The sequence below is a fragment of the Dermochelys coriacea genome, chromosome 5 (assembly GCF_009764565.3).
Source record: "Dermochelys coriacea isolate rDerCor1 chromosome 5, rDerCor1.pri.v4, whole genome shotgun sequence".
Lineage (NCBI taxonomy): Eukaryota > Metazoa > Chordata > Testudines > Dermochelyidae > Dermochelys > Dermochelys coriacea.
In genome coordinates this window covers 41,757,249-41,784,934 of record NC_050072.1, presented here as the reverse complement: position 1 = coordinate 41,784,934, position 27,686 = coordinate 41,757,249, and the positions used below count along the sequence as shown (strand labels likewise).

At 40.0% G+C, this 27,686-nt stretch overlaps 1 protein-coding gene across 2 annotated transcripts in view; it reads right to left on the bottom strand.

Moving 5' to 3' along the window:
• The window catches only part of LOC119855380 (regulator of G protein signaling 7 binding protein), a 78,519-nt gene that overhangs the window by 16,095 nt on the left and 34,738 nt on the right, over positions 1-27,686 (bottom strand). For both annotated transcript variants that reach the window (XM_038401177.2, XM_038401175.2), the window contains exon 3: positions 14,448-14,578. In XM_038401177.2, coding sequence (XP_038257105.1) covers positions 14,448-14,578 — 131 coding nt within the window. The remainder of the gene's footprint in view (positions 1-14,447; positions 14,579-27,686) is intronic.

Genomic DNA, 27,686 nt, shown 5'->3' with positions numbered 1-27,686 from the left:
TTTCTTGTTATAAATTTAGCTGACTTTCTGAAATGTCACACCAATCTGAAACTCCAGTGTAAAATAATGACTCTTGCTCTCAGTGATTTAAAATGATCTAATTGAGATTGCAGAGACTAAAAATTCTTTTGTTCATTAACCTGATTTCCAAGTAACCCCATCACTGTGCAACTAGTATTTAAATGTAATAAAATCACCTAGCATCCTAACTTGACATTGGACTTATTACTATGAAAATGTGAGTCAGCAGAGCTACTTTACTTTATCAGTCACTATTACAGTCCCAAACCAATTTAAAAATTATTTGCTGTTGATACATTGAAGTCCTGTGGGTTGTATCAGTTCATACTCTGGGATGCTAACAAATATTTATGAGACAATGTGGGTGAGATCTTTTATTGGATCAACTTCTGTGGGTGAAAGAGACAAGCTTTTAAGCTTATACAGATCTCTTCTTCAGGTCTGGAAAAGGCACTCAGTGTGACAGCTAAATACAAGATGGAACACATTGTATAATCCATTAACCCTCCTTTGTCCTATGACTGCAAATGTGTTAACTCCCTATTCCACGTCAAATGATCTCTTGCAACATGTATTAACTCCTTATGCTAAGCCATCTGTTCCACCTTGTATTTAGCTGCACTGGGCAGGTCTACACTACAATACAGCAAGCAACTGTGCCACTGTAGCTCCTAAGTGAAGAGGCTATCTCTGCAGATGAGAGGGCTTCTCCTGTCAGCATAGCTACCGCCTCTCAGGGAGATAGAGTGCCTACGCCAATGGGAAATTCTCCCATCAATCTAGGTTGGTTTAACTGCGTTGCTTAGGGGTGTGGATTTTTCACACCACTGAGCGACGTAGTTATACCGATTTAATTTCCTAGTGTAGAACTGGCCTCAGAGTACTCTTCCCGGAAGAAGAGCTTGGTGTAGCTCAAAAGTTTGTCTCTCTCATCAACAGAAGTTGGTCCAGTAAGAGATATTACTTCACGCACCTTGTCTTCTAATATCCTAGGAACAACATTATTGCAAACAACATATATTTGTGACAGAATTCAATGACACCTGACAAAGTGTTATAATTTAATTATAATGATTGGTTTAATTACTGATGGATCTGGATACAGTCAATATTCATTTACACACAGCCATCATTCCAAATGATCTGACTGGAGTGTCTCAGAAGAAAACTATTCCTACTGACCTTCTAGTGGTTAATTGACTAACTCAAGATTTGCTCACACTTGGCAGAAAAAGATTATTGAGTGTTGGAAGCATCATTTACATCAATAAAACATGCAGCAAGATTAGTAAAACAAGGCCTTTTTTATTTACAGGAAGCTGAGGTGAATTTTGTAAATGCTGCAAAGCAGTTCCTAAGCTAGTCCTGAGTATCTCCACATTACTTAGCTTCCCACTGAACTATAATTAAAACATGTTCTCGTGTCTGAGGCCTGGGTTTGACAGTACTCCCTGAGGTCTTTACAATGTTTGTTCCTGTGTTTCTTACTAAATCAGCTCATAAAGAAATGTCAGCTCACTGCTTTAGGGTTACTTGTGGCACCTTAGAGACTAACAAATTTATTAGAGCATAAGCTTTCGTGAGCTACAGCTCACTTCATCGGATGAAGTGAGCTGTAGCTCACGAAAGCTTATGCTCTAATAAATTTGTTCGGATGAAGTGAGCTGTAGCTCACGAAAGCTTATGCTCTAATAAATTTGTTAGTCTCTAAGGTGCCACAAGTACTCCTTTTCTTTTTGTGAATACAGACTAACACGGCTGCTACTCTGAAACCTGCTTTAGGGTTATTATTCACATCAGAGCAGCAGCTAGACATTCCAGCCAAGAGCAGGACCCACATTGTGTTTATGCGCTCTACACGTTTGCCCCAAAGAGCTTGCAGTCTAAATAGACAAAGATGTGGTTGATCAAACAGAAATGAAGTGACTTGACCAAAGTTACACAGCAAGTCCATGACAGAGGTAGGAACAGGTCCCAGGACTCCTGACCCTGTCCAGTGCTTTATTTGCTCGACGGTGTTGCCTCCAAAGGCATTAACCTGTTCAACTTAGTGAGTTATGTGGCTAAATTCATGCACTCTTCAGTGATTTTTTTAAAATAAATTTTCATAAAGAAACCAAGAATCTAAAATACAAAAAGGTCTTAGAGCTTATATATGTTACCAAAACCCACACATTTCACAGGATTGCCAATAAAATCATGCATCTCTACAACTTGTCAAAGCTGCAAGACCAGACAATACAAAACCAGACAATATTATACAGACATAATATGTTGGGGTGGAAGCGACAACAACAATAATAAAAAGATATACACGAGTAGGCCAAAAAAAAGGAGGGGGAGGAGCCTGGGAGAGGGAAGCGGGAGGGGAAAAAGCAGATCAGTTAGAATGGAAGTCTGGCATTATTTGAATATCTCAGCATTTCTTATCCAAATGTATCAAGAAACAGGGTTCAAATTTCTTTGAATTCATATAATTTTTCTCTATGTTGATAAGCTATTTTTTCTTTTGCTGCTAACTCAGACAGATCTGAACATGCTGCTCTATTCTGGGTATAAGCCTACTCTTCCATTTTTGTAAAATCGTATACTTGGTAATGACTGAGGCCCTCAAGAACCAGCACAGTAGATATATAACCTAAGATATAATTTTCAGCTGAGGTTTGGTTGCTGAAGTCAAGCACTGTTTTCATTCATGTCCATCTCATTCCACAGCTGCCTGGCTGTTGGATAGTCCAATAACATGTGCATCAGGGGAGTTCTTTTTCTTTATTACAGCGGCAGGAAACATCAGAGGACAGGACCCCCCTCTTGTGCAACCTGTGTGGTGTCCAATATATATTAAATAGAATTAAAATTAAATAGAATCTTTTGCTGTATCAGGAGTAGCCTGAGCTCCACTGAAGCATTTTTAACATTATGTAACGTGCTGCCGTTGGGATTCCTTTAAGGTCTGTGTGAAGTTCCCTTTCCACCCTTTCACAAAGAACTCCAAACCACTGGAGTTCCTCTTCATTAGTAGAGCATACATAGTGGGGGAGTTTAAGAAGCATTTCCAAGGTTACCAGTAGTTTTAGGGGTATGTTTACACTGTCAGTGGCAGTGAGCCTCCCAGCCAGGTGGACAAACTCAGGGTCACAGGGCTCAGGTCACCACACTAAAACTAGGTGTGTAGACAGCACTTGGAAGTTGCAGCTCGGGCTCTGAAGCTCAATCCCCTCCTTAGCCTTCAGAGCCCAAGCTTTAGGCCAAGCCACAACGTCTATCCCCATATGTGTGTAGATGTACTCTGGCAGTCTGACAGCATCTGGACCAAATTGATATGTTAGTAAGTGTTTTAGTTGTAAGTACTGCACTCTGCTGAGATCAGGTACCCATGCTGCTTTAGTGTTAGAAATAAGAAAAATCCTCCTTGACTAATTAGTAAATCCATATGATGCCCTTCCTCAGTCAATTCTTATAAATTACAGTTTCCGCCCCTCAGTTTGCCAGTCTGGGCTATCCCAGAGAGGTCCTTTTGCATGACACTGAGGATGAAATTGTTACATCTTAGCTATGATAGCCATCACCAAGTATTGTTCTGAATTTTTGAATTAGTAATAGGAAGGCTGGAATAGTGGTTTTGGGCTTGGATATATACAAGAGAGCCTTGTCTGCTTATAACATCAATTTATACTCCATGGAACCAACTTGAATGCCTCAGATAACTGGATGAGCCCATGTACCTACTGCCGGGGCTCAAGAGCCCAATCAAAAAGTAATGGCAACAGTGGGCACTCTTGCAGAGTAACCCAGAAGAGGCTGATGATATCTGAGGTCACGTTGTTGATTGTGATGGGAGAGGTTGGGTGAGAATATAACCGTTGAATCCAGAAAATAAATATGAGTCAAAATACAAATTTTTGTAAGGTATAAAACATATCTCCAGCCCACTCTATCAAAAGACTTTTCTGCATCTAAGGCTTATATGGCTTGTGGTTCGGGGTCATCCTATTTCACTACTATTATATCAATAAGTTGTCAAAGGTTATCAGAGCCACGATAGCTTCTGACAAATCCCACTTGATTTGGTGTATGATAGAACCCCAAACCTTCTCCAGTCTCATTGCCAGAACTTTTACCAATATGTTGACATCACCATTAATAAGTAAAATTGGCCTATAATTGGAACATAGTGTAGTGTCTCTTCTTGGGTTAGTAATACCTATAATTAGGGCTTCCCTCGGCGTAGGGGTAAGGGTGCACTCTGGGAGTGACTCATGAAACATCTTAAGCATCTTGTCAGACAGGAGGTCAAGGAAGGGTCTATAGAATTTGGCAGAGAAGCCATCTGGCCTGGGGGCTTTCCCTGCCTTCTGATGCTTAATGACCTCAACTAACTCATCCTCTGTTAGTGGTGTGTCAAGGTTTCTATACTGAGTTGCAGTGATGTAGTATTTTTAAATAATTGATCCAAAGCACCTGTGGGAGTTGAGGGGGCTTTGTGTCCAATTTGTACAGATCTTTACAGAAATTAATAATATTAATAAAGAGTTCTTTAGGTGATGTACATAATTTACCATGGTTATTATGGAAGACCATGATTCTACATGCAGAGTTCTTTTGTCTTGGGTGGTACACCAGCAGCTTGCCAAGTTTTCCACCCAATTCACAGAAGTCCTGCCTGAGTAGAAATAGGGAAAATTGAGCCTGCGCTGCCTCTCTTACTGAGCTCAGATCTACAATTAATCAGGGATTGAGCCAAATCTAGAAATGGGACTGCGGCTTAAGACAAATCAAGCTCTTTTACTTTTTTCTCATATTTTCGGCCTTTTCTTGGCTGATGCAAAACTTATAATTCTACCTCTCAAATAGGCCTTGAGTATCTCCCACATTAACCTGCTAGAAGATGTTGAAGGTTGATTTGTCTCCAGGTTTGCCAACTTCCCTTTTCAATAAATATTTTGAAATGAGGATCTAATGAATGTGAAGAATTAAATCTCCATTTACCTGGCTGTTTCTCACCTGGGTCTGTTGCTATTTGAAGAATTACAGAGGCATGAACAAAGTAAGCAATTGTATTAATGGAGGAGTCAGTTACAGAATTAACCATATCACTGGGGAGCAAAACAATCTATAGGACAATAGGACCCATGTACTGGAGAAAAGTATAAATAGTTCCTACTCATTGGAAGTATGAGTCTCCAGATATCACATAGCCCTAGATCTTTAAAGTGCAACTTCAGAGCCATTCTAGTTTTGCTGGCTTATGCCCCTGAGGCCAAGATTTGTCCATAAAAGATAATTAAAATCCTCAGCAATCACAGCAGGGATATGGGGTTCTCCATAAAACTTAGTAAAAAACCTATGAAAGATTTCAGGATCATCAAGCTTAGGCCCATTAATATAAGCAGTGACTAGGTGACTTTAAGAATTAAAAATCTGCCCTGAACATCTGAAATTCACTCAGAAACTGTTATTGCTACTGCTTTATGGAAGAGGTTGGCTCCCCCACTGGATCTGGATGAAAAACCGCAAGACACTGCTTTTCCTACCCAGTCATGCTCTAATTTAGCAGCCTCATTTGTGGTCAAGTGTGTCTCCTTCAAAAGCAGTGTCTTCCTTTTACTGTCATTCAAAATGAGTACACATTTGTTCTTTTTCATTGGAGTGTTGAGACCCTTCACATTCTTGGAAATAGAATTAAGATTCAGGGCCATTTGGCTGTGTTAATAATTATTTTTGTACGAGTACTCTTACAAATGGAGGTGATGGAACCGTTGTATTATTTGCTGTATTACATCCCATTCTACTCCCCACACAGAAACCCATGTGGTGGGGAAGTCTATGGATGAAAAGTCTCAGACGCTTATTCTAGAGATTTTGGATTACCTTGCCAGATGCTTGCCACTTGCCAGACTTCCAGGGAATAGGAAGGAGAGGGCTCCGGAGAGGGAGAGGGAAGAGCACAAAAAGACAAGTTAAAACAAAAACATAAAAACACAAAACATACATATTACCACTATTACTTATTACCAAGCATAGCAGAGCACAATGTAATTGCAATAATTATCCAACATCTAACACTATAAACAAAACCAAATCAATTAAGTAGAGGCGGGCTGGGAAGACGCACCATCTAGGCAAGAGGCTCCACCAATATCCACAATTTAAATTATTATTTTTAATAGGCATCCTATTATTCCCATACCACAGATTAGTACCTATATTATAAGGCAATAGAAAGGGAGCTCACATTTCACAAATGTAATATTTCTTAACATGCTATTCAAGGATATTATTATCCCCTAACTGGTAATCTTTGTAGGTTGCTGAACCAAACACCAGAGTATCGGTAATAGAGCTTGCTGCACTGAATGAGACACTTTATGTTGTGAGGATTACTTTCTCATGGCCACATAGCCCCTCCTCCTTTTAGTTTACAACCAAACATTCAGTTTCCCTTCCCCACATTAAGTAAACATATACCGTAGCTATCAGGGGAGAAATCTAACTGCTCCCACAAACTGTAAATAACTGCACCAAAGAATACAACAAATACTTCAACTGAACAAGTGACTCGTCTATATTCATTTTATACTTCATGTTCATATACATGGGGTTGATCTTATAGAAGGTGGGGGAAGGGGCAACAAGGGGAAAGAGACTGGGGAAGTAGGGGGGTGGAGGGAGGACATGGGGGGAGAAAGTTAGAGGACTGGGGAAAAGGGACAAGCAGGAGGAGGGTGAGAGGGAGGAAGTAGCAGGTAATAGGGAGGGCAGAAATCACTGTCCACATAGCTCAGCAACCTACACTGGTCTTCTCCTCTGCTCCGTTGTTCCATAGGGGGTACAGCTATATTGGTCAGTCCCGGGCAGCTTTCCATGACATCTTGCAGGGAGGAGAGCTGTCTCTCAGATTTCCAGCCCAAGCTGCTAGGCTTTGAGGACCCCCGAGCAGTAAGGATACAGTAGGGTCTCCCACAGCCACCAATTTTAAGAAGCGGCATTGGAGCCCTCAAATCTGTACAGAGCAACAGGAAGCTGCACTACCCCCTAGTGATCTCTTTGGTGTACATCAGTGCTCAGCGAACACATAGGCCTTGAATGATCACAAATAATTCATTCGTGTTGATGTTCATTTAGGGATGTTGTCAAATGTTTCATTAATTCCCCAAAACAAATGCAGAAGCAAAGGCACTTAATATTGTTAATATGCAATTTAAATCTACCCTTTCCTCAGTCAGCTCAGTCCCATGAGATTAATTTGGGATGAGGTATTTCCTTAACTCCCTTGCTTCACATTTAGCCATTTGATGAGAATTGATATACATGTCCCAAAAGTTAATAAAGTATCAGCTTGAAGCAGGAGAGAGAACCCAAATAAGTGAATGAGTCACGGTAACTGGATAAGCTCATAAGTGCAGGTAGAGCAGACATAACAACTGGGAAGTAAACTTGGTATAAAACAGAACAGGTACTCAATTCACTGCAGGCTATTTAAAAAAAACTTTCTGCTGCTTGTGGCTTTTGGAACAGATGTACTTCCTTATTAGGCTTGACATGAAACTGAGCTGGAAACTTTATAAAATATTTGTTCACCCAGTGCTTGGCAAGTTCCCCTGCTCTTCTAAAGCTGATCTCTGTTTTAACCATGTCTTTTTGCAAAGTCTTGAAAAATCATTATCTCATTTTGTGACATCCCCCAAAATAGTTCTTTTTTCCACAAGCTAGCTGCATTATGTCTTCTTTTACAGTAAATCTGATAAATTTGACAATCAGTGTACGACGTTTGGCATCTGAGGCTGACTTAGGAGCCAGGGATCTATATGCTTTCTCTAAATCAAATTTAAAATCATATGACAGGCTGAGCACTTCTGAAAGAAGCCAGGAAACAAATTCTAGAGCATTGCCTTTCTCTACTCACTCAGGTAGTCCTATAAGTCTCAAATTATTGCACTAAGACCTTCCCTCAACATCTGCCACTGTATATTTAAGAGACGGTAACTCTGTGAGACTTCTCTGCACCTGGACTGAGATCCCTTGTACCTGATCTTCCATTTTGTCCCTTCTGCTTCATTCACCTGTCCTGTCAGCAATTGCAGAGAAGAGTTAATCGAGGTATCATGACCTGGATATCTACTGTGTCTGCAGCAACTTTCTCCATCACAGCCATTATACATTCAGTGCCCTCAGCAGCAGCTGTCTTGTCCAGGGACTAGGAGACCTGCATTCTCCTTGTTTTTCAGCTACTCATAGAGCTTCCAGTAGACAAATCTTCGCCTGCTGACATTCCAGAGATTTTTGGAGTACCTGTTCCTTTATTAGGGGGGTCAGCTGTGGTGCTCCACTCCAGATGGAAATGGATATTAGTGGCTGGCTCTGGAGCTCAAGGGATCTGCTCCTCCACACCACAGAGAACCCTCCAAAGTCATGCATTTTTTTTCTAATTTATACTTAAAAGTTTCCAGCTTTGCCTCCCCTCCAGGACAAAGGATTTGCATTGTAAAGGTATTTGGAGCAGGCAGAAGGGAAGATAACTAAACACTGTTAAGATAGTACAAATGGCACAGGCCACCTTAATTCTGGTATTTCCTAACTTCTGAGTTCTTGACTTTGGCACCTTAATAATGGTCTTTTGACATAGGTTTTTTTGTGTGTACTATACAAATAAACTGACAAAGAACCCCTTCCCTCAAAGTACTTGCTGCATAGCAAAACTGGACTTATTTTTGGCTGTTGGCCTCGCTGTGACTGTGTGTGTTATAGCTATACAAAGAAGTAATGGATACTGGCGTCTGTCTTTTCTAACAGAGGCTGTATGGCAGCAGTGAAGCTGTCTTGAAGATTGTAAGAATGCAGGAAATCACTCTACAGGCAGCCTTGTATTCTGTACTGTCAATATAGGAATGTTTATTCAACAATAGAGAGAGATGGGGAAGTTTGGGGATGGTAGGAAAAAAAGTACTTGAATCATGGCACTTCAAGTTGTGGTCTGATGTTCCATTAATCTCCAGAAAATCATCTATCTCCCGCTAGGCGCTCTATGAAAGAGCTGGCTGGGGTCCCCTGGGGAAAGAGCATCATAAGAAGCAGACAGCCTCAGCTTTCATGCTCTTGTCAAATCTGCAGATTACTTGGCTATGTCTGGTCAATGTACAAGAACCCGGATTATTATTTATTAGCCGCAGGTTGGTGTGAACAGTCTGCATGTTATTCTACTTGAATCTGCTGGCTCTAAAATAAGAACAGAAATTGTTGAAGTCTCAAGAGAGATTTTTAAAACTTCCCTGACAGGTTAGAGGAACAGCAAATGGAAAATATATTATTGTAATTCAAAAATGAACCACAAGACCTGCCAAGTAATTATATACCTGCTAGCAGTGGGGAAAAGGTCAGACATATACACACATTTTAACAATATTAGTGAATACTGGAATCATTTACTATTTCTATGGGTATTATGCCTAGTAGACAAGGAAAATTAATTGGATGTGTATTCTCAACATTGCTACTTATATCTGAGGACAAATAGACCCTTTGATCATTACAGCGTGCTTTGTGTTGTTTCTTATATCTAGCTTTTTAAAGCTTTTCAACAGCAGCTGAGTATTACAATGCAGGCCCAAGTGTATAAACCTTTTCCTTGCGGAATGAATTTAAAGAAGAGGGCACAAAAGTCTGTTAGATGGAAAAGTTGGTACAATAAGAAAGAATACAAGTTTTAGGATTCAACATATGCTGAAAGACTGTTGGTTAAAATATGGCAGCCGCAGTAATGACTCCAGCAAGGCAGACCTCAGTGTCTAAGAGACTAAAATAGAGACATAACAGAAAAATGAACTGTTTTCTTTGCCTTTTCTACGAAGAGTGAGTACACGTATCTTGAGTATCTCTTCCGTCTCACAACAGTGTTAAAGTTAAGTCTCTTACTGCTGTCTATCATAATGCTAGTTATGCTGCTGGTCTAGTGGATAATAGATTTTTAAGATGTCAAACAACTGACAAGTTGTGCTAAGCCCTCTGGAAACAAGAAGCTATTTCTGAAAAATAGTGACGAAAATGGTCTGATCCACTTGCACAATGTTAAAAAAAAAGTACTTTGTAGGATGGGTCATCTTAGTTTGTGTTTTTAAAATTTCTAGTAAGTTATGGAATCCCTACTGTCTGCCCAGATCACATATGGAAATTTGGAAACTTTCAGCAGGTGTGACAGGATTTAAACATTTAAGCACATGAGGGAATAAGGCTGCAATGACAGAAAACTTTCTCCTCTGTGTAGTGTTGTCTACTGGGGAGTGGGAACTGGAAACTCAGCTTAGATTCTGAGTTCAGCCATTGACCTCATGTCTGATTTTGTGCAAGTTATTAAACCTATTGTTTCTCTATCTGTAAAACTGAGATGATACTTATCACCTCTTTACATTGCCTTATGATGCAAGGTAAGTATTCTCTATATAAGAACAACATATTATTTTATTGGTTAATACCAAAAATCTCACTTCTCCACCTCCTCCGGATATAATTATAAGAACAATTTTAGTTATTAAAGATTCTTTCAATACTCTAGACGGTTGGAGACAAATGATTGTGGTCACTGTTAAGTCAGAATGTGACAAAAGTTACAGCCTCTGGCAGTGATACATGAAATATGATTTTCCCTATGCTTAGTTAGGACACAACTGCACTACCTCAAATACAACTGTATAGTAACTTGGTAAATGCTGATTTTAAAATGATAACCTCTACAGTGCAAAAAATGGCTGCATTCAACAGCTGACTACTCTATCTCTCTAGGCTGGTAAGTCCCCTGAATAAACTATTAATGACAGCTATTGGGAGGTACAGTGCAATCTGTCATGTACCTTTAAGAAAAACATGTTTTAGTAGCTATCATACACTATGACTCTATTAATCCTGTAATTCAGACTGTCCATGCTGCTTCTTTTGGGGTGGGAATAGTTATCTTTCAGTCTGAGAACTCCCCCATTGCTTACTCCTAAATATCAGTGGTGGGAAAAGTATGTACAAACTACAGAAGAGGCTTTAGTTATTTCTAGAGTACAATATTTTATGAATATCCATATATATAAAAATAAGTTATTCACCAGTCACAAATCTCTTACTCTGATTGTGAGTGAATAAAAAGGATTTCCACTTTAGCTACCTCCTGTAATTAGACATGGATAATCCTTCTGATGCAAATATCTTGCATTAAAAGGCTAATAAAGAATTTCTATCTTGCCTTGAAAAGAATGTTAGTATATTTTGGGGAGAGGTTGTGGCTTCTTTTTTTTCAGGATAGCTAGCACAAATATGGTCCAAACCACCCTGCTGCCTGTGACAATCGAGCAAATCTGCCAAGCTATATGAACATATAAACTGTTATTTATGGTTCTACACATTACATTAAGTGGATGGTTAAACAAATATGAAATTATTCAGGAAATCAGACCTAACTTTTACAGGAAAGGTGAATTTTCACTGGAAGAAGAACATCTCTGAGGAATATTAGAACCTTCATTCTTGGAAAAGTCTCGGCCTGTAGTTTAAAAAAGCTTAATAAACCCATCCAGGAGCACTTACTATAACGTCTTAGCTACAAAGCATACAGCTTAATATAAACAGGGATAGTGAAAAAAATCAATGTATTACTAAACTTTGTCAGTTTGCACAACTCACATTTGGCTGAACCAACAAATCCCTTGATGTGGTCTTTGCGATCAGGGTAATAAGTTCGTATTTACTTTTCTGGGCCTCTCCTAGGTGAAAACTTTTTGATACTAGCGGATGCAGCTATCGAAGAACTCAAAATGTATCTGTACGTTTTGAAGAGCTCTAACACTTGAACTAAAGGAGTAACTGGGGTATCTCAATACATTGTTATACTCTGTGGCCCAACAGAAACATAGGGACAGAATGCACGTGCCAGTGGTTTACACAACTGTTTTCATAGATTCCAAGGCCAAAAGTGACCACTGTGATTACCCAGCCTGACCAAACTTCCCAAAATAATTTCTGGAGCATAGCTTTTAGAACAAATCCAGTCTTGTTCAGTGATGGAAAATCCACCGTGACCCTTGGTAAATTGTCCTAATAGTTAATCACCCTCACTGTTAACAAATTATGCCCTATTTCCATTCTGAATTGTCTAGTTTCAACTTCCAGACATTTACTAGACAGCAGTAGAAAGGTGAGAATCAGGATTACTGGCTTCTATTCGTGGGTCTGGAGGGGAGGGTTTAGTAAATTAAAGACAGCACAGCCAAGCACCTAGATCTGGTACATGCAGCCTGAGCAGTGGTTTAGCTTATGTGGATGATATGTGGATCTGCCACAGTGGAGACAGGTTGCCACAGCCATCTCTGCCAGAAATCACCTAGTACAAACTGCCGGGCCATTTGTGAGACTGGGCAATGACTCTTGACTGTCTCTTGTAGTAGGAGATGTAAGGCCTTGCTCAGTAATAAGGGCTGTGAAGTAAACCTTATTAACACTAGACAGTGGAAGTCTTCTGCTGGCTTCCAGCCCAGCACACTCTCCTTAGGACAAAGTGGGTAGGGGTACTGCAGGTGTCTGGAGCTATAGGTCTGTACTCATTGTGAAGGAGTTTGAGTGAGACTTTGGAACATGCTCAGTGTTGTTGGCATGTTGGAGTTGTGTGGGGCTGGAGTCTGTTCAGTGCAGATGGAATATGTGGTGATTCGAGCAGAAAGCCTTTTATAAAGCTGATTATGTGCAAATAATGATTTTCAGATATTATAACTCAGCCATCTTTGCATGGATTTTCCTGGTGAGAGTAAAAGTCACCTATCTGATCCCAGCACTGTCCCACTACCAACGTCACATCCGTGCTCCAAAGCAATGGAGGGACTAGAGCTCTTCAAAGAAATGTCTGGGAAAATATTTAACATAGGAAAAGTTAGCTAATTTGCCAAACTTCATTCTTGGAAATGACAAAACTGATTTTATTAAAACTTTTTTTTAAACAAATTAAAAAGAGCAAACATGGAAAATTAGCTCGAATGACGGATGTCTGACAAAGTTACAAGTGCCTGAAAATAGGGACTGGTAATGGAAAGTATTAGGTGACGATAATGTTAACTATCGGTCTTAGAGTTTTAAAGTTCTCCTTTAGTTTTGTGACTGTACAACTGTTGTTCACAACTGTGAACATTCATTCATGCCTTTCAAGATAATAGGCCTATTTGCAAAAGTAAGTGCTCATCAATGTGTAGGAAATACACAGTTGGGCCCCATTGCACAGAGAGATGCACAGTGCTCATCAATATGAGTAAACCTCTCCACCCCAAAGAAATCAGCGCTCATGGATATGCCAGGGCGCAATTAGGGTATAGTGGTACTAATGCAAGGAGGATATATCATGATTCTCCTTTTTGCCATACTGTAGTACTGCTTTATCTGAGTATGTGGAACAGGTGACCTTAAAGTAAAGTGAGAACTGAGGCAGTCATAAGGATCACCTCACAAATACTGCTCATAGTTCCTGTATTAAATTCCTCATGAGATATGCAGGAGAGAGTTCCTGTCAGCCCAGCTGCTAACAGCACAAGCTCCTTTCCTTACATCATCTTGTTGAATTGTAGAGCTGGTCAAGAATTTTCCATCTAATGTTTTTTTTTAAGAGAAAATGCAATTTCCATAAAAACAAAATTTTGAATAGGAAAATTTTGATTTTGCCAAAAAATAGTTGTTTTTTGAACATGAGGAAAATCAAAACAAAATATTTCATTTTGAGTTGGGTCATCCTGTAATCTAAACATTTTGGCATGTTGAACAGAATCAAAATGTTTACTTTAGGGTCAGTTCAACATCAATCTGTCTGCCTGTGCCTCATGGGAGTTGTTGTTTGGGTGCCTTATTTGCCCATTCTCCTCTCTTGGCTGGGCTCTGGCTGAACTACATCTCCCATGAAACCCTCTGGGTGAATAGCTGTGGTGCATCATGGGAGTCTCATGACCATGATGGGAGATGAAGTCCAGCTTATGGAGGTGACTGGGGACATAAAGCACCTGAACTGTAACTCCCACAAGGCATCTTGGCAGCTCAGGCTGTCACAATTTAATGTCAAGGTAGCCTGAAATGAAATGTTTTGATACTTTTGAATCAAAAATTTTCAGAACCCACCATTCTGCAGTGGTATCTTAATAACTGGTACAGGGAGCTAAAACTTCCCATTTCGGGTCAAACATTATTCCAATTCCAGGCTCTTAAATCACAATAATACATTAGATAGGCACACCTGATGCAACACACTTTTATAAGGATGGTGACATCATAGTAGAACCACCGCTTATGTGAATCCCTCTATTGTAAAGACCATTCAAGAATGTATTTCTATACATACTGTATGTCTACCCAAGGAAAACTAAACAAAGATCAGTTTTGAAGGTTAGTGTCTGTGATGTGTTTGTGTAATTCAATACCTTTCCGATGAAACTGGAGGGATCCTAGCAGACATATGGACTTGAGCATCTCTGTTGTATACATTTCTAAGCAACATTGCAACTGAATGTATAGTCTACAGATTTCAGGATGAATCTCTCCATCTTCTGGGCTGCAACAAAAAAGAGGAAGACTGTACTTAAAATAGACTTGTTTAATACAGCCTTCAACTGTCTGTCTGTAAGTCTATGGAAAACTGTAAATCTATGTATCCGATCAAGTGAGCTGTAGCTCACGAAAGCTTATGCTCAAATAAATTTGTTAGTCTCTAAGTACTAGAGAACAAGTACTCCTTTTCTTTTTACGGAAAACTTGTTATTTCTAGAGAATTTTATTTAAAAGAAGTCATTAGCCATATAAACGTTAGACATATTTTACAAAACATTCAATTTAACTTATTTCTCCCCCTCCTGTCATCCATGAAGTGTTTAAATATTTAAAACAATTTAAGTGATAACGAATTCTGTATTTCCCTCTAATATCAAGATCCAGGAGGTGTTTTATTCTTTATTACTTTGGAAGTTTTACATTCAGTCACAAGCTTTCTCTGAACGGTGGGAAGTCTTTTCTAATGTATACGGTCCTTACTTTCCCCTGCACACTTTGGGGTTTGTTTTTTTTTGACAAAAGCAGAAAAATTCATTTGTAACCTGCGAAGTCTGAGCATTTGTTCCTTCTCCACATGTGCTGGGGGAGTATAACTTTTTGGTGGCGGTGGTAGACTCATGTCGTCCTAGTGTAATTTTAATATGTAGAAGCACAAATTCAGGATCAGGCACATGATTTCTGTAATCTAGTAGGGTCTTTGGTTATAACTTCTTGTTTTGTATTGCTTAGATGTTATTGTTACAGCATTAATACATGAAACCTAATAATGAATATGATCCACCAGTGTGCTAAGTATTTCACAGAAAAGTATGAAGAAAGGTCCCTGCCCTAACAATATACAATCTAAAAACACAGCACTCAAACCAAGCCTGGGGATAGGATAGGCTGGAGTGGTTGAATGGTGAAGCTGAGTGAACAGTTTTTTAGTTTCAGGACTTCTGTATGAATTTCTTTTTCAACTGTTGTTCTCAGTGTTTAAAATGTTAGTCATCTGATTAGCCAATGTTACAGTGTGGGGAGGTCTCGGGCTTATAGGACTTTTGGAAGAGGTGCTTTTTTGAGCAGCATCTTTATCATAATAATTGTAGAAAGAAGGACAAGGACTAAAAAAATCCATTCACTAATTTTCAAACTGAGCGTCATCTCTTTAGAACACAGATAAAATAATTTTGCCACATAGAGGGTCCATTTTTCAAACCTGGGTGCCAAGTTGGACATTCAAATCCCACATTTGCAGACTCAAAATAGCATTTAGGCATAAAATGTTTATTTTACAAGCGTAGCTGTTCATTTGAGTATCCAAAGAAAAGATTTGTCCAGCCAAGTTTAAAAGGTGGGCTCACAATCACCTTTGCCAGTAGTGTTTTTAATTATACAGTTGGTTATTCAATTCAAGGATTTAGGATTTCAGCAAAAGAAAGACAAATAAAATAGAAAACTGGAGTATAAAACAGATAAAAATATTTTCTTTACTGAACAAATGCTGAATATAAAGGCATCTTGAGCAGCAATAATATGGGGCTGGATAAATTTCATAGCATGTCTCTAGATTTCTAGAGCAGGGATATTATAAATGAAATTTTAACAACAAAAAGATTTGCCAGCGTTGTTTAAAGATGTGTAATTTCCTGCTGCTAAATTGATAATTCTACAGAGCCTCTTATGTTGAAATAAAATTAGACTTGTGGGCTTGCTCAAGGGAACTTAAGCAATTAACTTGATAAATGATTTGCAACAGCTCTACTCTGTTACCTCTGGTATTAGGCTCAAATAATTTCTTAACATCAATCAAGACTGAAGTGTTTTGAGACCTACAGCAAACAATGCTCATTTAACCCAGTCAAATGGATACTCTATGGCAAGTTTCAGAGTAGCAGCCGTGTTAGTCTGTATTCGCAAAAAGAAAAGGAGTACTTGTGGCACCTTAGAGACTAACAAATTTATTTGAGCATAAGCTTTTGTGAGCTACAGCTCACTTCATTGGATGCATTTGGTGGAAACTCTATGGCAAGAGGCTAAGCCGTCACTAAGCCGTTGTCTAACTGTGGGATGGGTGAAAGGTTAACTTCATTTTTTTTGCTGTCAGGAGAAAGGTTTAAAACTTCTAAGCAAAATCCCAGCAGTTTGCACTGATTTCATACCAATAAGCTCAGTTCAAATTAACACTGATTTATAGATTAGAAGACAAGAAGCAACCATTGTGATCATCTAGTCTGACTTTCTGTATAACACAGGCTATAAGAATTCTTTAAATTAATTAATGCTTGAACTAGAGCATGACTTTTAGAATAACATCCATTCTTGATGTAATAATTGCCAATGATGGAAAATCCACCACCACCCTAAGTAAGTGGTTACAATGGCTAATTATTCTCACTGTTAAAAAAAGCCTTATTTCCAGTCTGAATTTGTCTAGCTTCAACTTTCAGACACTGGATCTTGTTATACCTTTGTACGCTATAATGAAGAGCCCATTATCAAAGTTTTGTTCCCCACAGACGTACTTGTAGACTGCAACCAAGTTATCCCTTAACCTTTTCTTTGTTAACCTAAATAGACAGACTCAAGGTGTTCAGTCACCAAGGGACGGTTTCCCAATCCTTTAATCATTCTCATAACTCTTCTCTGAACGGTCTCCAATTTATCAACCTCCTTCCTAAGTGGGGAAAAATAAACTTTCACTCTCTTAGCCAGAGTTTCTGGGGGATTTGAACCTTGAAGCTCTCAATGCTACAAGTAACAGCCGTTCCCCCAGGCCACTGTACATACATGTTACAGTTTTTCAGTGAACTCTCTAATTGGAATTTGGGATTTCCTATCAGTTCTAACAAGTTAAAAGCCAAATTCTGTCTTGGACCCATGTGGTTTTCTCCCATTGACTTCATTGATATCAATGGGACTTATGCACACATGCATTCTGGGCCTAAGATAGAGGGCCAGACTGTGACTGGCCATGGTCCTTATGCATGTATGCATTGGAGGAGCGTCTCAAGGGAATACCCTGTGCAAGGACCAAACAACTGGAGTTCCTGCCCTGAGGAAGCACAGGGAGTGCTCTCTCCATGGCCCATCAAAGCTTCATATCACAGCCCCAGAACACCCACAGAGTCAGCGCCTATGACTATAAGGCAATCCAGCTCCCAAAACAGGCTTGTGAATACATAATGCGCATCATTGTATTTAGTCTTAATATTTTCATTTCTCCTTCAAAATTTCTTTTAGAAATGGAGGTTTGAAATATCTTGCACTGAGCACTGCTTGAGTCACATGTTTTGGACAGAGAACCTAAGTATTGGACAGAGAACCTGTCCTGAAATATGATGAAAGATGACACAGGAAGATGCCTCCCATTTACCAGTTCACTGCAAGGTGGGGCCCGTCAGAAAATGCCTAGGAACTGCTGTCATAAGTAATAAAATTATTGTGGTTTGTTCTGTTCTCAGGACCAATTTCATCTCATATACAGGGAAATAGTCTTGATTATTCCAGGTGCCTTCTTATCCCTTTGGTAGAGCACAGTATCTGCATTTCTGCTCACTCACTTCTGCCTTTTATATGTTATGGTTTCTGCTTTCAATGTGAAGGCTTTATTTCCTCAGAAATCATGTTACATATACTGTACCGTATTTACTGCACCTTGGTATTGACTCTGAGTAAGGCTATGCTGACACAATCATCTCCCACTTTCCCATCCTTAGTATCTTAAAGACCAAATGTATTTTCTTTTCAGACACTGGCCATAACTTCTCAGTAACTATGCATTCTGAAAGTATTTATGAAGGCTTAAATCCACATGCTTCCCTGAACAATTCATTGTTTGACCTCAGATTCAATTCTTAGTCAATTCCCTTAAAAAAATTCTGTGACTGTGAATGACAACATATATTTGTTCTTGTTCTAGCTTCGCAGTCTTTTCAAACAACAGGGCCTTGTGCAGAAGGTTTCAGTAATTCTTAGTCAGGAGGATAGCTGAATATCGAGCGCTAATTAGAGCGGAAGCACTGCTTAGAAGTAGTCTCACAGCACTACGGGAACATAAACAAAAAAATATGGTGTGAGAACTACCAAGTTTTAATTTTTAAAAATGCACTTACTAATGGCCTCTTCAGGCAATGTTTGATTCTACTACATATATTACAGTATTTTATAATCTATCTTTTGCACTCATCACAATAGTATCCAGCATTGCATTATTCTAAGAAAATATAAGCCTAAAGTCCTTGGCAGTTATGCATGTTCACAATTTTTCCATTTTTAAACAATCTAAGTATTAGGTGACCTGCAACCATATGTCCTATGAACCTTTAGTAATCTGAAATGTACTCTTCTCTTTCCCCAGTAAACGAATGCCATACTGTTGTTAAATTGAACAGTATTACCAGTTTTAGTTGGCAGATGCTGAGAAGGATTACTGATGTAATCATACTTGAGTTGCCCAAAGTAGACTAGATAAAACATAAAGGCCAGATGCTGATCTTCATGGCTCTGGTGCAAATGAGGAACTGCTCCACTGAAGTAAATGGTTACTCCTGATTTATACCAGTGTAAATGACATCAGCGTCAACTGTAAATTTGTAGCTGCTCTGAATGTAAACCTCTCAGTGACTTAAAAGTTTTGTGCGAGGTGCAGTTACAGGAGTGGACTCAAAGTGACAATGGGAACTAAGTATGATCCAAGAGCAGCATTTGATTCTTATACGCTTTACTGAAGAATGAAGTCTAGGTAGGTTGAATGGAAATGACCTCTTGGGTCATCTAATCCAATTTACATAATTCTGAAATGTAGCCACAGCAGAGCTTCTGACTTCACAACATTTTTTTATTCCTGTACCTTGGGTCATTCTCACACAGTTGTTTTTTCCCTTTGATAAATATGTTTAATAATAGTCAAGTGGCATTTGTTTAGATTTTCCAGAAGCCTTCACTGTCCTGATTTGTCCCATCTTTTTAGTTTAGACACTAGTGCTCTCATTGTCTTTTATGCCATCTACATTCTCATGTGTAATACTGCATGGAATGTTGATGATGCAACTCTGTGGGTGGCATTGTGCCTGGCCTCTGCATGAATGTGCAAAGATAGGATGCGGACAGGGTGCTGGAACAATTTTTATTGCGGGGGTGCTGATGATGGAAACCATGTATTTGATGTTTATTATTACTACTTCAAGATAGGGGGTACAGCAGCACCCCTAGTTCCAGCACCACTGAATGGGGCACTAGAAGATTTCCCTCATTTCACCTTCCACAATTGTAGTCCCTCTACTTTCCTGACTGCACACAGGCTGCTCTCTGTTTAATATTCTTTGAGCCACCTTGTGATGAAGTTAATCGATTCCACAGAGATGAGGAAGGCACCAAAGAGGCTCTGTGTGTGGGGCTAGCCCCACCTCTCCAGCCCTGTCAGTCATGTACAGTGTGGAGGAGGCCTTTAAAAAGGAGGAATCTACAGTCGGCTGTGGGGAGTGATCACCCTGAGCAGAAAAAGGCTGGAGTGACTCCTGAAGCCACAAGGGGAATTCCCATCCAGGAGATCTCCACACCCAATCCTATGGGGAGTGCAGGGAACTCCCAGAGTAAGCTTGACAGAATGAGCCTGATTCAGCTACCCAGCCAGAAGGACTCCTAGAAAACCACTATGGAGTCAGCCCCAAAGTAAGCAGGTACTGCTGGCCTTGCCTTTTCCCCCTTGAGTTCGCTGTGTGAAGAAGTTATTCCTGGGTGTGTTGGAACATTTGTTTTCCTTTTGATCCCTCACTGGAAGAGACATAAAAAGGCCTGCAAAGGATGGGGTCCCCCTTGCAAGGACTGAGAAGCTCGGGCTTGAACATAAGCCAGCCAGTATAGATAACTGGGCTTGGTCAGGGTCTCCCACTGTCCAGGAGAAAAACCTAAGGGGACTCTTTTACACACCCCAGAAATGACCAGTCCATGGCCCTGTGCACCTGGAAGAGATCATGTTGTATCCTCCTTAGGTGTGGTGTAGGTTGCAAGCTCCTCCAGCTGTCCATGTGGAAGAAAAGTGTCTTAGTGCCTCAAAGCCCATTGAAATCAACTGAAAGATCCATATCAACTTCCATGGGTTTTGGGTCAAGCCCCCAATGTCAGCATATGCCTTAATGGCACAATTTATCCACATATGTTGTTACAAAGTTACAACTGCACTCTACAGGGTCAGCAATGACTTTCCAAACTGAACAAAACCATAAGATGGCAGGAGTACTAGAATAATCACTCTTGAGAGAGGATCACTTTTATTTCAACTATTTTAGATAAAATAGATGATTACCCTCCAGTTCTTCTGTCTATTTCTTTCCAAGTGTTAGAAAGTGTAAATGAGTAAGAGAAATACTGTACCTAACATTTTTTTGGGTCATAGTTGCTATGGAAACTATACTTGTAATAATCAGTGTCTCTCACTTTCTTCACAGCTGTCACTAAAAAAAAAAAAAGTGAGGAACTGGAGATTGGATGAGAAAATGGAACATTTCTCATAGAGTGGTTTCTGAGAAGGGGAGATGTTGAATAACCACCCTTAAAACTGATCTTACTTATAATTCTGATAAGGGTAGAAGTTTAAAATTGTGCATATTACAATTTAAATAATTATTGACAAAAAAAGACACTTTTCAGCTAACTAAAGTACCCCATCTAAGTGGCTTTCTGTACATCCACAAGCTACAAAAGAAATGAGAAAAAGCAGTTACGGAAGTCTTAACTGACACTTTTTACTCTTATAAATGCTTAAGTGCCTGAGTAGCCCAAAAAATATTATTCTGAAAAGAGCCACAGTATATAGAAAAATGATTGAATGGTACTTTCTGACCCAAAACTGTCCTTTGAACAATATTATTCATGTGTAGTTAGATCAAAGGCAAAATTCTGCTCTCATTTTCACCCATACAAGTCCAGAGTACTAGCAGTGACACCCAAGAACATAATTTGGGCCCGTTTCTATAGTAACATCTAATTATCTCCACACTATGACCCCTGTTGACTTAGTCTCACAGTGTTCTGTTGATCAATTACTGTAATGCTCTATTATATAGGTGTCTCTGAAAGGATTCCACTTATTTTCAGCCACAGTCTGCTCTCAAATGCTTATATGTACCTCCCATTTACTTCAATGGAAGCCACAGACCTGAGAGCCGAATGTGACCCTCAGATTCCAACTTGTAAAAAAGGTTCTTTGCTATCCCTAATTGTGTCACTGTAACCCAGTTTCATGATTCATCCTTTGTATTTGCAAAAAGAAAAGGAGTACTTGTGGCACCTTAGAGACTAACAAATTTATCTGAGCATAAGCTTTCGTGAGCTACAGCTCACTTCATTGGATGCATTCAGTGGAAAATACAGTGGGGAGATTTATATACATAGAGAACATGAAACAATGGGTGTTACCATACATACTGTAACCAGAGTGATCACTTAAGGTGAGCTATTACCAGCAGGAGAGCGGGCAGGGGGGAGGAACCTTTTGTAGTGATAACCAAGGTGGGCCATTTCCAGCAGTTGACAAGAACGTCTGAGGAACAGTGGGGGTGGGGGGGGGAATAACATGGGGAAATAGTTTTACTTTGTGTAATGACCCATCCACTCCCAGTCTCTATTCAAGCCTAAGTTAATTGTATACAGTTTGCAAATTTATTCCAATTCAGCAGTCTCTCATTGGAGTCTGTTTCTGAAGTTTTTTTTGTTGAAGAATAGCCATTCTTAGGTCTGTAATCGAGTGGCCAGAGAGATTGAAGTGTTCTCCAACTGGTTTTTGAATGTTATAATTCTTGACGTCTGATTTGTGTCCATTCATTCTTTTACGTAGAGACTGTCCAGTTTGATCAATGTACATGGCAGGGGGGGCATTGCTGGCACATGATGGCTTATATCACATTGGTAGATGCACAGGTGAACGAGTCTCTGATAGTGTGGCTGATGTGATTAGGCCCTATGATGGTGACCCCTGAATAGATATGTGGACAGAGTTGGCAACGGACTTTGTTGCAAAGATAGGTTCCTGGGTTAGTGGTTCTGGTGTGTGGTTGCTGGTGAGTATTTGCTTCAGGTTGGGGGGCTGTCTGTAAGCAAGGACTGGCCTGTCTCCCAAGATCTGTGAGAGTGATGGGTCATCCTTCAGGATAGGCTGTAGATCCTTGATGATGCGTTGGAGAGGTTTTAGTTGGGGGCTGAAGGTGATGGCTAGTGGCGTTCTGTTATTTTCTTTGTTGGGCCTGTCCTGTAGTAGGTGACTTCTGGGTACTCTTCTGGCTCTGTCAATCTGTTTCTTGACTTCAGCAGGTGGGTATTGAAAAGTACTCCTTTTCTTTTTGCGAATACAGACTAACACAGCTACTACTCTGAATCCTTTGTATTGTACAAAAACCCTCTTCAATGTAGTCTGCTCTCAGCAATCTTTTTGGCGTTGCCATGAGGTCAAGTGACACAAACTTTTGGTTTTTCCCTTACACTCACTACAAAAATGTATGGTATAAGAGAAAATAGGCACATAATGTAATTTGCACATAGTGATCATTTAAGAGATGTTTAACAACTAAGGATAGCTGTAAAATTCATTATAAAATTGTATCAATTAATAAATATATAGTCATCTGGTCTTTGTTTAAATGGTAGCAATAATCTTATTAATTTAAACTATCCCCACATAAATGTTAGACACCAACTTTTCAGCTTCTCGTTTGGCTATTTTCTCCTTGAAGGCCATTTTAATATCCAAGGGAGCTCTCTTATAATTCAGTGGATATTACTATCAGAAAGCTTGTTGTTAGTGGAGTTACACAATAGGAGTAGGGTGACCAAATGTCCCAATTTTATAGGGAAAGTCCTGATTTTTGGGGCTTTTGCTTTCTAGGCACCTATTACCCCCTAACCTGATTTTTCACACTTGCTGTCTGGTCACCCAAAGTCAGAGAAGCCAACCCTAGTATCTTTTTGCTGTAGGAGCACTGGCAGGATCTCTTTCCCAATGAGACCAAAAATCAGCTCCTCTTTGCTCCTTTCTGTGAGCTACTGCAACACAAGTGGGAGCCAGAAATAGTTATTAACTCTTGCCCCCATGCGCAGTGGTAATTTCTTTACCCACCCAAAGCAGATGAGGAGAGAGTATAGATAATCTCATGGAAATTCAGCACTTAAAAACATATCTGATAGGTGATCATTGCTCCAGTCCAAGAGATTAGTTCAGGAATCCTCACTTAACGTTGTAGTTATGTTCCTGAAAAATGCGACTTTAAGTGAAACTATGTTAAGTGAATCCAATTTCCCCATAAGAATTAAAGTAAATGTGTGTGTGGGGGGGAGTTAGGTTCCAGGGAAATTATTTTCACCAGACAAAAGACTATATTACACACATACATACACACAAAGAGTGTAAGTTTTAAACAAACAATTTAATACTGGTACACAGCAATGATGATTGTGAAGCTTGGTTGAAGAGGTGAAGTCAGAGGATGGGATATTTTCCAGGGAAAGTCTTACTGCTAAATGATGAACTAGCTCTCAAGGGTCAACTCATTGTTGTTTATGTAGCCTCACACTCTACAAGACAGAAGGAATGAAGGGAGGGGAGACAGCAGAGCAGACAGAAACACACACCGTGTGTGTGTGTGTGTGTGTGCGTGAGTGAGAGAGAGAGAGAGTGAGAGATGTGCATTTCCCCTTTAAGTATGCTGATCCCTGTCTTAAGTACACTGCCTTGTTAATTAGATCAGCAAGTTGAGACCCACTTCAACTGCTGCTTCCAGGACTGTCCTGTGTCCCCCTTGCTCTATGGAAGATGGGATAAGCAGGTGCAGGAGCAGGAGGGAGGGGGACACCATGACATTGGCCCCCTCTTTCCCCGCACAGCAAGCAGGAAGCTCGGGGAGCAGCTCGAAGACAGAGGGCAGGAGCAGCACATGGTAGTGGCGGGAGGGAGAGCTGAACTGCCAGCAATTGATAGCCTGCTGGGCAGCTGCTGCACAGGGAACTTAGGGGAGCGGGGAGCTGATAGAGGAGCTGCCGGTCCACCCTAGTTCCAAGCCCCACCAGCTAGCTCCACCGGGCTGCTCTTCCTGCAAGCAGTGGACAAAGCAGGCAGCTGCCAAAGGACGTTAGAAGGGAGCATTGATGTTCCCTAATTGATCAGCAATGTAACAAACAACGTTAACCGGGATGACTTTAAGTGAGGAGTTCTTGTACTGTGCAATGTACACCTAGGGGACTGGAGGGAGTAATTTGTGGAATTCCCTTAGTCTGATAGAGCCTAGTCTGTTGATGTTCAGGACACACTCAAGCCTTATCTGTTCTCTCAGGTTTTTGAGAAGGGATGAGTTGAGGGGTAAATATGCTAGAGCAGATGGTAATAGTGAGTCCAAATGGGGGTGATATTCACCAAGAGGATCAGCACAAGGCATTTGCATAACTTAATACCTGTTTAGACTTATTTAGGAGACTTAATTGTGGTTTAAGTGATATACAAGCCTTGTGCTGGCCCTCTGCACAGGGGTGAGCTTTGTCTGAGCCTTTGTGTTCATGAGGAAATTTAAACTTGGATTTTCAAAGGAGCTTAAGGGAATTAGACAGCTAAATTGTACTGAATTTCAATTGGAGTTGGGCACCTATCTTTCTTAGATTTCCTTTGAAAAATCCCAGCCTTAATCATGCTTAAGCCTTATTTTAACAATTCAGTTAGCTGCCATGGTGGTGACTGGGCAATATAGTGAAGGACAAGTCATTTCAGCAAGGACTGGGCCCAGGATTTACCCATGATTAGCAGACCTGATGCTGAGCACGACTTGTTTCTTGACGATACTGACTAGTCAGTCATGGTCAAACTGTCACCTAACTTGATTTTTTAATATTATATTAAATGCAATTAAAATTCCTTAAGAGGATCATCCCCCAAGATGAATTGGTGGGAGGGTTTATAACTTATATTGATTTAGGTATCTCTGATATCTTCAGATTAAAAAAAATTAAAACATCTACATTTTGTCTAGTTTTGTACATATGTCTAAAAATAGATGGAAGCATTTATGTATGTATCTATATAATATGTAGAGTGAAATTCCATTTGAGATACAAGGAAAAAATTCAGGACTTTAAGTCTGCTGTGACTCCACTGTGAATGGAGTTTCATTATATCTGTGGTAACCATTAGAGGCTTTAACTATACTAAGGCTTATTGCACAATTACTAATAGAGCAGTATGAACTGTTGCTGGTGATCCTTGAAGCTGGTCATGAAGCTTTAAGTTTCCTCATTCTCCCTCTGCTAAATCACATTGAAAGGTAGCAAAAAATGAGTTAAACACTAATAATTTCCACTGCACACCACCGCTATGCTTGTCCTCGGGATGTTATATAGTCACAAGCAGGAAGAGAGTTGGTCCATAGACACTTTTAAGATGTGGTGTGCCCTATGCAGAGTTTGAGAACCCCAATATTTAGGAGTGCAAAAATGTGGTTGCAAAAGAGAAAGAAAAAATCTGACATGCTACATTTCACGATTCTTGTGTTCAAAAACTTGAATTAATTGCAAAAGTTTCTTGCTTCTGTCCATCACTTTGCCTTACTGTTTATTTACTATCTCAGAAACTAATACATGCAGACAAATTTGGTATATTTTTGATATTGCCTATTAAGAACAATTTCACAGTAAGGTTAAAGATTCTGTAGTTTGCACCACATAAAACATATTTTTATCAGTGTTTTATTCAGTAGTTCAAATTCTGTATTTTTTCAGGTTGTTCTTTGAATCATATTTATAATTTTAAGAGTAATCCCCAACACTGTGTATCTTTAATACTTTGGGAATTGAGTACTTTCGTCATTTTCTTTCCTTAGGGCTTGTAGTGGGGTGGTCATCCTGCTCCTGCCCTGGGGGGGCCAATAGTTAAAAGCAGCCCTGGAGAGGGCTGTGGCTGGAAATAAAGGGAGTGAGAACAGCTGGGGGAAGCTGACTGAGTTGCTGACCACAGCTGTAGCCAGCTCAACCAGGGCCCAGCTGGTCTTCATAAAAGGGCTGTGAGCCAGGAGCAGAAAAGGAGTCTCACTCTAGTCCAGGAGTGGGCAGCTCCAGCTCTAGCTCCAGCCAGGTAAACCCCCAGGCTGCAGACCTTGCTACAGGCCAGGAAAGGTACTGGGGCTACAGAGGTATAGCCTGGGAATAGACAGAGGCAGCTGGTCCTACCCCCTTGCCAATGATGATTGGCCATTACGGACTGCAGTCTGCCCTAGTGAGCAGGGGCTAGATGATGACTTGCAGTAGCCACTGAGGCAAGGTGGGTTTAGAGGGTGGGGGTTCCCTTGGGAGGGGAGACCCAGACTGTGGAGTACTCTGGTGGCAGAACCCCAGGGTAAGGGGTACCGGGGTCTGGGAGGGACATGAGGGCCCTAACTCAGATGAGACACTGGCCTGCAGAGGGCACTCTGGGCTGTAAGAGCTAATTCCTGAGATGACCAACAGGAGGCACCACGTGGTAAGCCTTCACTTCGCTACAGGGCTTCTTTTAAAAAAATACACCTGTTAACATTAGTTGAACTAAATAGATTTATGGAGCACTGAGAATACATAGAATATGCCAGTCTTTGTGAAGAACTGATTGCTAAGACATTTAATATGATGCCCATAGAGGGAGCTCTTCTACCATTATCTTTTCTGTATGGCAGAAATGAGAACACTGTGTCCAACATCCAGATAATCAGTTTAAGACAGAGAAGAATATGCAGAGATCAGTTACTCCTCCTTAGAAATCAAAAACAATATTAAATATGAAAATGGCTATTGCTTTTTAAATTATCTATAAACTACTATGAAATATTTGCAGCTTCAGAAGAACATTTTGAGTTAATTTTATTATGGTCTCTTTACAAATCTTTAGGATGACTATTCAAATTGGGAAAACAATGTACAGGCTATTCCAAAACCCACCCTGGTGTCAGCTCAGAAGTAGCTGCATTGAAATCGATGTAAATTTCACCAGTGTAGTTCTGGTAAAAGCGAAAGGAGAATCTGGCCTAATTTTCTTATTTCAACCAGAAAATCGTAGCCAGGCATTAACAATGGATAGTTCAGTTCTAGGCTGTACATTGTATGAGCAATGTTTAAAAATACATAGTGAT